We start from the raw sequence: 10,635 nt of genomic DNA, 5'->3' as shown, positions 1-10,635 counted from the left end.
GGCCTTTCTTGAGGAGTGGCTTTTTTCTTGCAACCCTCCCATACAAGCCACACTTGTGGAGAATTTGTGATATTGTTGTCACATGCACACAGTGACCACTCTTTGTCATAAATTCCTGCAACTGCTTCAGAGCAGCTGTAGGCTTCATGATAGCATCTCTGACCAGTTTCCTCCTGGATCTTTCATCCAGTTTGGAGCGACATCCTGATCCAGGGAGGGTCTGTGTTGTACCAAATACCTTCCACTTCTTAATAATAGACTTCACTGTGCTTCTAGGCATTGATAAAGCCTTTGACTTTTTATTGCCTGTCCACAACTTCATCCCGGAGATCTTTTGACAGTGTCTTGCCACCCAAAGTTGATCGTTTGCTTCAGTTGCACTACCAAGAACTGAAACGCTCCAGGAAAGCTCAGTATAATAAATGATAAGACACTTGTTCTTTGCTTTGTTTTATTTTATATAAGAAGGTGTAACATTAAAATATATTAAAGTGCACATAAACACACACAAAACTCAAGTACATATGGAGGGAGGGGTTCTTGCAGACCAATCACAGCGCTTGCGGTCTGCGTAGAATTGACGCGCTGTTAGATTTTTGGAGAGGTGCACGTCAGGCTACGGCGTATGGGTGTGCGTCTATGCGTAGGCTACGGCGTAGGTCCGACGCAGAAGTATAAATCAGCCTTTAAAAGTCAAACGGCTTTGTGTGCCATTGAGAAGGTGATTAACTACACCTGATTGAGTTTACAAGTCATTTTTAGGAGAGGGTTTTTCCAACTCAGTGATTCTGTTTTTTTTCTGACATGTTGGTGTTATCTTTCACTTGGATCTTATAAGCTGCACTGAGTAAATATAGCTAAATAAAACAAAAACTGTGTCCGTCTTCATTTCAGGCTGCAAAGCAACAAAATGTGATTATTTTAAAGGGGGGTGATTCTTTTCTATACCCACTGTATATGTATACATCTAATGTATTAATGTGTAAATGGGTACTTCTCGTCTCTTCTATTTTCTGTTACATTGATTCAAGTATGGAATGCTTGGAGCGTTCTTTCAATGTGGAAATTATTTTCTTGTCAAACTCATCTTACTGAGCCATTATTGCTGGCACAGATGAGACCGTTTTGGGCACAACTCAAGCTGTGTGTAACATCTGTTATGGAAGCACATTAACAGAGTTAGTAGGACTCTTAGGAAGTCCCTCTACAAACACAGCCTTGTGTTATTAGAGTAAACCCTCAGTAGAGCTGCTGCAGAACACTCTGTTTGCACAAGCAGAATTTCCCTAAAGCTTTCAGATGATGTCATTACAGAATACAGCCACTGGCATTACATCAGGTACTTTCTTTGTGAGCCTGACATCACGTGTGATGGCGTACATCTGAATGGTGATTTTATGCCGCTCTTCTGCTAGTCTAAGCCTCAAACCTTGCCATGTTTGTGCAAAATACATGCTCCAATCTGATTGGCTGGCTGATACAGCAAATCTAAACACCCTTGATATTTTGCATTAATGTTCTTTAGTGCATTCAGCACACAACCAATGAGCCAACTTTGGATTGTGTGACAATGCTGAAGGCATATCATGATGTTTAGAGAAAAAAAAAAACATTGCATCCACAGTGTGGACCAGACGTTATGCTGACAATGAAACGTCTGGCTCTGTGAGACAACGCTTCTGCTCAGGCCTGTTTTTCCTCAGTTATTTGGGTTAAGCAGCGGATGTCAAAATGAAAGTTGAGTCATACTCTATGTCTGTCTAATGAATATCCTCTCTCCCTTTTTTGCAGGATCTCAAGAAGCCCTTTGATAAAGCCTGGAAAGACTATGAGACTAAAGTGTAAGAGATTTTCAAAGAACTCATTCATTTCTGTCATGCATGTTTGCTTATATCTTAGTCTGAAAATGTATTAAATTGAAAGGAAATGTCAGTGTCCTGAGTGTCAAATGAGGGATCAGTGGCACCCAGCACTCTGGATAATGAGCTGTCATTGTTACCACCTCACTTCCTGTATTCCTATCCTCTGCTATCACACTGATTGCTGTGCATGCGGCAATGTATGACATTTATGTAGCACTTTTTATATATTTTCCAAGCTGCAAGGGACATTCTTTACTGAAAGGGTAATATATTTTCTTATAACACGTCATTTGATTAATTGATTTGCCTTTGAAGCCAGGTGCTTTTTATGGTCCTGTCTTTTTCAATATCATTGCTGTTTTCCATCATCGGCAGTTTTGCTCAGTCAAATACATGTTTCACCCCCCATTGCCGGATATAATCTCTGGCGTTTGATTGTGACCGATACCTTCATGTTTCCAGACAGAAAGAAACGAAACCGTCCTCTAACGTGACACTGGCCCTGACTCCATTAAACTGGTTTTCATCGTCACCGCCGCTACAGTTTGAGTTCACTTCAATGTCTGTCTATGCAAAGCTTTCGGCTTTCTCGCAAATTGCAGTTTGCGCGGCAGGCTTCATTTGTGCAAATACCCTGCTAATGAATATGCTGAAGATCTTGCTGTGTTTGTTTAAGAGACAATGAATCTGACACTAAAAATAATGTGGTGCCTTGGGAGACCAGGTGAACAGCAGGAAACATCAAATCACGATTCATATTTACTTATTTGTTTGTGTGTGTTTCTTTCTCCCAAAGATGAAAGCAACACTCCACCATTTTTGTGTTTTGCTTTTAACTGGTTTGATATTGAACATGATCTTTTTCACAAAAAATGGTGGACTGTTCTTTACAGTCATCGGTGGAAGTGATGTGCTGACATGAGGGAGTCTATTTAGGTTAATTTCTTCCATCTGTCAGATGTACAGATGCAATACCCAAATCGTTGGGGAAGCTACTAAAAAAACAAAAACAAAACAAAACATAGACTTCTCAACTACAAGCTAATCATAATTACAGTATATTTAATAAACATAATTATATTTGATTATTATTAAGAGTTATATTTTTGGACTTGTATGCCTTTAAAATACAAAAAAAATTAAGTGTAAAAAAGTAATTTTGAACTATATGTAACATAATCAAGAACAAAGAAATGGAGTATTTCATTAAATAATAATATTACACCACATTTTAGAGTCCGTCAAAGATGGTGTCAAAGATAATGTTCCATAGGTTTTAATATTTATATCATTTATTTTATTGAATATAGCCATGAAATTTGGCTTGGCACCAAAACACAAACAATTATTTTTTCTGCTACAAAAAAATTAAAATAAAATAAATAGTAAATAAAAACAATCAGCAACTTTTTGAATCGGTTCATTGAATTTAAAAAGTTCATAAAGTTAATTAAAACTATAAAAAGTCCTAATTATAAAAACATTATAAAATTAGTGTTTTGATTCTTTATTGTTCGGTCACACTTTACATTAGGGCTTCATTAGTTAACATTAGTTAATTCATTAGTTAACATAAACTGCCAATGAAAAATTCTTCTGAACATTCATTAATCTTAGGTAATTACCATATTTAATAACACGTTGTTAAAATTAAAAGTTGCAGCTGTGTTATTTAATGAGCTAACATGAACAAAGACGTGTATTTTTTAAACAAAGATTAGTAACTTCTGTAGCAAATGTAGCTATTGCTCATTGTGAATGTTAATGCATTAACTAAGGTTAACTAATGAGGTCTTATTGTAAAGTGATACCTATTGGTCTTTATAGTTCTTTTGCACTTTAATCTGTGTAAAACTTTTTAACTTTATACATTTTTCTGTATTGCTTTATTGCATTTAAATGTTCAGTTATTTTTGTTATAAGAAAAAAGTTATTAAACCTGTTATACTGTATTATGACAGCACTTTTTTTTTAACTTAATTTCAATATCGTGATAATACCGTATACCGTAATAAAAGCATTAGCAATTAATCGCAACATGAAAATTTTCATTCAAAAAAGCCATTCATTCAAATTAAGTGTCTGAACAGGTTCACTAAAATGAATCAGACTTGACAAACAAAACAAAACAAAAACTAAAAATAAATAAATGCTGTCATCATTTACTCACCCTCATGTTGTAACAAAGCTATGACTTTTTCTTCTGTGGAACACAAGATATTTTGTAGAATTTTGGGAACTAAAACAATGATTTTCATTAGATTAAATAAAAATTATTTTGTGCTCGGCAGAGGATAGAAATGCATAACATTTTGGAGTCAATTATTTTTATTTTGGTTAAACAATCCCTTTAAGTTAATAGTCTTGCTTCTCCCCAACACTGAACTTAATACAGAAATCAAAATTGTTGCCAGAGGCAGCTCCTCACGCTAACACATCACTTCATTCAGCTTGATGCATTTTCTCACAATCTTTTTTTTTGCCTTTTCATTTTCTAGTTTCACTGACTAGAAATGTTTTGTTTTGGAAATGGCTTCTAGTGTTCAGCCACCTCTTGACCACATCTCCTCGCAAGGCTTCGAACTCTGAAAGCAGAGCTTCCAGAAATGGCCAGCCTGCTTCATGATCGGCCGCTGGAGCTAAGAGCGTATAAAGGCCTAAACCAAACGCATGAGGCTCTCTCTGGAATCCTGTGTCTGAGAGCAGGGCCCTCCTTCCCCACAGAGGAAATGCTGCATCCGTAACGTGGGGTACAATATGCCGCTGGAGCATATGGAAAAGAATGCCCTGCTGCATGAGTGTTTCCTGTGCGTGTGTTTGCATTTGTGTATCTGAATTCTTAAGGGGGTCTGTGTGTGTTTCACACAGTTCTAAAATAGAGAAGGAGAAAAAAGAACACGCCCGACAGCATGGAATGATCCGGACGGAGATCAGTGGAGCAGAGATAGCAGAGGAGATGGAGAAAGAGCGCCGTTTCTTTCAGCTTCAGATGTGTGAGGTCAGAGGCGGCTCATTTCATTGGAGAATCCTGTTGTGGTGCTGTAATAGGCACTTCCTGTGCAGTATGTGTGCTTCAGGCTCCTCTATTGTTTTGTTACAGTACCTCCTCAAAGTCAACGAAATCAAGATCAAGAAAGGTGTCGACTTGCTTCAGAATCTCATCAAATACTTTCACGCACAGTGCAAGTAAGTCTGGCCACATTTCTCAATGTTTCTTTTAAATAAAGGCATAATAAAGGCCTTGATATACTTAAAGTGAAATCGAAGAACAAACGTCAATGTCGAAGTTCTGTTGTAGCTTGTTTCGGGGGTTTGAAATGGCTTGCCAAAGATAACTTTACAGAAAGGTTTTCTCTGGCTGGTAAACACCTTCAAACTACCACTGGTCTGTGGCAATTACACTTTCAAAAGGTACACTTTTATACCTTATTTTCCCCTGAATTGGTGCATATTAGTACCTTAAAGGTACATATTAGTGCCTAAATGTTACATATTAGTACTTTTTAAAAGGGTATTGTCACAGTGACAGCTTTTGTTCCTTTTTTTTCTGAGAGTGTATGTAATAGGAAGATGTGCTCTGGGGCTTCACCTTCTTGGATGTAGAAATCTTTTCTGGATCATTTCTTCTGTTCACAGTGGAAAGCTGATTTATATATAATAGAAACTGAAATTGTAGTTCTAATTGGAAGCAACACTGACACTGTTTTTTCATGTTTAATACTGTAAAGCTGCTTGCTTTAAAGCAGTCTATTGCATAAAGTGTTATATTAATAAACGTGACCTGATGTGACTAGAGTGACGAATTGCAGAGCTGGTGCAAACATATCCACATCACTATAATCAGATGCTTTCTTAGCTACTGTTTTTTCACCGTTGTCATTTTTGTTTTGTATTTATATTGTTATTGAGAGGAAACCATGCAGTACCTTTTATCATATTCACAGTATATTGCTGCAAAGACAATTATTTAGATATTTTGAGGAGCATTTAAAGCAATTAAAGGGATATCACGCTCATGCAGCTCCAAACCTGTATGACTTTCTTTTTTCTGTGAAACGCAAAAGAAAAAGTTTTGAAGAATGTTTTGAAAAAAGTATTTTTTTTGTCCATAATTGAAATTGTGTTATTTGTATAACAACTTCAACTAAAATGGAGACTGTGGATGGAAAAATTATTTGAGAAATAACTGGAATTATGTCTTCTGCCATAGCTTCTTTCAGGATGGTCTCAAAGCAGTGGACAACCTCAAACCCTCAATAGAGAAACTCACCACAGACTTGCACTCGGTGAGAGGTTCTTCAAAGCTGAAGCACTGACATACCAGCCTTACTACATCTCTACACCAATTCTCATTTTTACCTTCACAAAACCGTCTGTTTCCACTGCTGATTGTGTCTTCAGATCAAACAGGTACAGGATGAAGAACGCAGGCAGCTAAACCAGTTACGGGACGTGCTAAAGACCGCTCTGCAAGTGGAGCAGAAGGAGGTTAGTCCTTTCTCAAATCTAATGCCACACAATTCGCAATTCACAAGCCGCAGCACTATTCACAGTGCGTTTATAGCTCAGTTTGACGTGTATCTAGATTGAAATGGTTTAGGTCTTCTGCTCAGTAATTCTCTCAGTAAACATTGCTTGTGAAAACTCTACCGCATTATCTTCCTGCCAATTCTCACCCTCTTAAACTTTAGTCAGTCTCAAGACATTTAAGTTTTTCATCGAGCAAGTAGCTTTGGCATATATGATTACAGACATTAAGAGATTACACATTTAATCTAAATGCAAATAATTAATAATCCTAAATTTAATTTAAAAACGCAACAAATTTTATTTGTCTCGCCATCTGATTTCACTACTGGGTTGCACATGACATCCCTGCTTATTATAGAAGTGCACAATATATCTGATCACAGCAGTTTCGGACAATGTATTTTTAAATTTTTTTATTTATATTTTTTTTGCCCACCTGTTTTATTTTATTAACAGCCCTGTTTACTATAGAAGTGCACAATATATCTGTGATCATATTGGTTTTGACCAATATTTTATTTTATTTTATTTTATTTTATTTTGGCCTTGCTTACTATAGGAGTGTACAGAATATATGTGATCTTATTGGTTTCGGCCACAGTTATTGATTGATTGATTTATTTCCCAGTATGCACCATGAACTTTTTTCAGTAGACATCATAGACTTATTTGCATGGTATTGACTAATTTTTTCCCCATTTCTAGCTGCATACTCTGGATTTTTTTTTTATTCTTTAACCACAACATAAAAACAACTGGCTATTGATGTCACACAGTGTTTTGAGTTTAATGCATTCTTACAGTATATAGCAATTTTTAGTGTGCAAAATGTTTTTTGTAACCTGTCTGAAGAATGCTCTCTTCTCTTCTTTAATGCTACCGTCCTTTGGCAACGAAGTCTAGGAGAGTAAGTGTCTACTTGGTATACATGATCATACTTGCGCATTTGCCTTTTTCTGGAATTGATTACAAAGTGTAAAAAAAAAAAAAAATGCTATATGAACTGCGTTGCGGCTGATGTGTTTTATCCAACCTTGAGTGATGTGTGTCTATATTTAAGCCGAGCTTTATATAGCACACACTGTCAAAATACAGCCCATTTTGGCTTTCGTCCAACTCAAAACATTAGTACTAAAATGGCAGTGTTCTCATTACTGGCTCAGTGCCTTGTGTTCCAAAGCAGTGCATTTACAAATGAGCTCAGCTCCCTGGGGGCACTTGAAACCCACTGCTCCCATTTCCTCACTGGAGTGACAACACTGCCGTACAAAAACACTGCTTTTCACTTCCTCTGACTGCGACGTGCCAGTGGTTCACTGCTGCTGTGTGCACAGAGAATACATTTACATATCTGTTCTCTCCTCATAGGACTCACAGGTTAGACAGAGCGCCACCTACAGTCTGCACCAGCCCCAAGGCAACAAAGAGCACGGGACGGAGCGCAGCGGGAACCTTTACAAGAAGAGTGATGGGTAATCATATTTTGACATCACATAACAGTGTGCATTAAAATGCCATACAGTGAGTTAATGCATATTTGTTATAATGACTAAAGTCCGTCCTGCATAATTTATCATGTATTTAACGCTTAAATAGTCATTTATGTGACTTTTACTGTTTCCTGTGTACTTCCTCAGGCTGCGGAAAGTGTGGCAGAAGAGAAAGTGCACGGTGAAGAATGGTTATTTGACCATCTCGCACGGGACTGTACGTAACCTTTTTTTTTTATTTTGCATGAGAATAAATGTATACTATAAGCTTTGAAGTGAAAACATTAGCTGTTAAAGGGGTCCTATTATGCTTTTTCACTTTTTCAACTTTAGTTGTGTGTGAAATTGTGTGATTGTTATTATTGATGTTGGTACTTTGTTGTGCAGTTTTACCTGTATTGCCCAAAACAAATTTCCCTCTTGAGGGACAAATAAAGTAAAGATTCTTGAATATTTAATAAATTTTTTCTTAAGTTTGGGTTAGCTGTTATCTAACATGTGACATCTAAAGTCATTTATAAATGTCTGTAATGTTGCTGTTTGAGCATAAAAAAGATCTGCAAAGTTACAAAGCTCAAAGTCCAATTCAAAAGGAGGTATTTTATTAAACAAAAATCACTTTTCAAAAACTACAACGAACGACTCGTTTGGACTACAACGCATATTTTCCGGGATTTGTGATATCACAAATATCGACGAATGGGACGAGATCTGGTTGAACTGCACTAGAGAAGGCAACGAGTGTTATCACTACGTCGGAGACATGCTAGCTTTCCCAAGGCAGACGAACTTAGAGTGGTTACAATCATCCGGGTTTAAATCGCGCTCAAATTGATTTGATTTTGACGCTATATTTACACTGAAGCTCGCAGGCGGCTATGGTAAGGGGCATGACATTTCCCGACCAGGCGCCGAGTGGAGCCAATCACAACACACATTGGCAAAGCTAACCAATCACAACACATTTCGTATTTCAGAATGCGGGCCTTCATTTGATACAGGAACTTTTCGAGCCGTTCATGCCAGACTGGGGAGAGAGGTGTTGTATAATAATGTATAATATGTGAAAAATAATGTGTTTTTCGAACAACCTAGTATGAGAGTCTCTTCTAGTACACCCCCGAAACAAAATCAAGACTTTGTAAAAGAGCATAATAGGACCCCCGCATACTGTTTATTATACTATTTAGTACTAGAACTCTTTGTTCCTTTTTTGGTACTTTTATTACTCTTTTTGGTTGAAAATATATACTTGCAATGTTAATTGTGATGGCTTTATAATGTTAAATATAATGTTAAATGCATATAATTACCCATTTTATCCTCAGAAATCACCAAAACGTTCAATTTTCAAAACTATCAATATCTGCTATACTGGTCTTGGAAGCAGTTCGTCTTTCCTTTTCCCTTTTTTTTTTATTATTTTTTTTTTATTATGAGTGTAGTTTTATGCCATCATGTTAATTGAGACTACAGGGAATACTCATGCTTTTAAAAATTAATTTGTCTCACCGTAGGCGCATTTAAGTGAACTTGTGAAGGCTAAAAAGGTGATTTAAAAATAGTAAATAAATAAATAAATGGATTAAAAAGGGACCAGCCACAGCACCTGCAATATACTTATCTTTGATAAATCATGCAGTCTCCTCATTAGTGCAGTGCTAATTCAATAGACTTTCAGCCTTCAACTCAAGCCCCTCGGTGAACATCATTAGTCATTATACTGTCTTTTCTAGACAGTATAGAAAAGGCATTTCCTTTGGCCTCAGTGTTGTTGGGAACTGAAAACTTTCCTTGTCACCAAGACAACTAGTGAGAGGATAACAGGAAGTGTAGAATAAAAGAGCAGTTCTGTAGTTGCTTTTGTACACCTTGTGCTGGAGCACATCAGAATCAGCCTGTGGCCTGATTGTGAAACTTCAGGAAGTTCTTGTTGCAACTGATTCTCAAAGTCAAGTCAAGCCACCTTTATTTTTTATAGCGCTTTATACAATACTGGTTGTCAAAGCAGCTTTACAGTGTCAATGTAGAGTATACAGTATGTACGGAAAAAGAGAGCCAAATACATTAACATTTATGAAGGGATTTATAAAGGTGTTTTTGAAAATTTGACAATTAGAAAAAAAAAATATATATATTGCATAATGAAAATGAATCCTGTTTTAGGACCATTAGGGTTTTTTTTTTTTTTGAGACATGATTTTCATTTAATTATTCTTGTTAGATTTTCATTACTATAAAAGTTTATTTTTCTGTATTAAAATACATGCTGTGATATAATGATAAAAAAAATTTAAGTCAGTATAAAGTCAGTAAACGCAAAAGCAGAAAGAAATATGGCCTATACATGTTCTTGATAGGTTTTGTGGGTTTTATTTCTAAGTTTCAACAGTAAATCACTGTATTAGGATTGTGTGTTGAGATGAGAGTAACCGTTATATTCTCTCTCTTCCTCCTCTTCTTTCCTCTCTCACTGTGTCTCAGGCTAACAGACCTCCTGCCAAACTCAATCTTCTCACCTGTCAGGTGAAGCACAACCCAGAGGAGAAGAAAAGTTTTGACCTCATCTCCCGTACGGTTACACCCCTCGCCGTTACTTCATACACACATTTATAAATCTGATATGGGAGCTCTGTAAAACTTAATTAAAGCCTGGCTGCTAAAGACGTAACTGAGAACATTGAGAGCAAACATGTTAGAGGAGCAGTACAGAAAAAAGTAGGAGAATGAAATTGAGCTGAGTTGTTTTGAGG

General features: G+C 36.6%; 1 protein-coding gene across 3 annotated transcripts in view; it reads left to right on the top strand.

Moving 5' to 3' along the window:
• LOC107707693 (arf-GAP with SH3 domain, ANK repeat and PH domain-containing protein 2-like) overlaps positions 1–10,635 on the top strand; it is a 65,335-nt gene that overhangs the window by 41,338 nt on the left and 13,362 nt on the right. Inside the window, exons 5-14 of one of the 3 annotated variants that reach the window (XM_016511783.1) lie at positions 1,792–1,841; positions 2,099–2,125; positions 4,731–4,860; positions 4,963–5,048; positions 6,073–6,148; positions 6,264–6,350; positions 7,291–7,299; positions 7,761–7,864; positions 8,030–8,099; positions 10,367–10,454. In XM_016511783.1, coding sequence (XP_016367269.1) covers positions 1,792–1,841; positions 2,099–2,125; positions 4,731–4,860; positions 4,963–5,048; positions 6,073–6,148; positions 6,264–6,350; positions 7,291–7,299; positions 7,761–7,864; positions 8,030–8,099; positions 10,367–10,454 — 727 coding nt within the window. The remainder of the gene's footprint in view (positions 1–1,791; positions 1,842–2,098; positions 2,126–4,730; positions 4,861–4,962; positions 5,049–6,072; positions 6,149–6,263; positions 6,351–7,290; positions 7,300–7,760; positions 7,865–8,029; positions 8,100–10,366; positions 10,455–10,635) is intronic. The other 2 variants (XM_016511784.1, XM_016511785.1) reach the window with 2 other exon arrangements.

This window comes from Sinocyclocheilus rhinocerous, unplaced genomic scaffold (assembly GCF_001515625.1).
Source record: "Sinocyclocheilus rhinocerous isolate Xijiao unplaced genomic scaffold, SAMN03320098_v1.1 scaffold415, whole genome shotgun sequence".
In the NCBI taxonomy this organism is placed as follows: Eukaryota; Metazoa; Chordata; class Actinopteri; order Cypriniformes; family Cyprinidae; genus Sinocyclocheilus; species Sinocyclocheilus rhinocerous.
The sequence above is the reverse complement of the archived record's forward strand: the minus strand, read 5'-3'. Positions and strand labels throughout refer to the sequence as shown.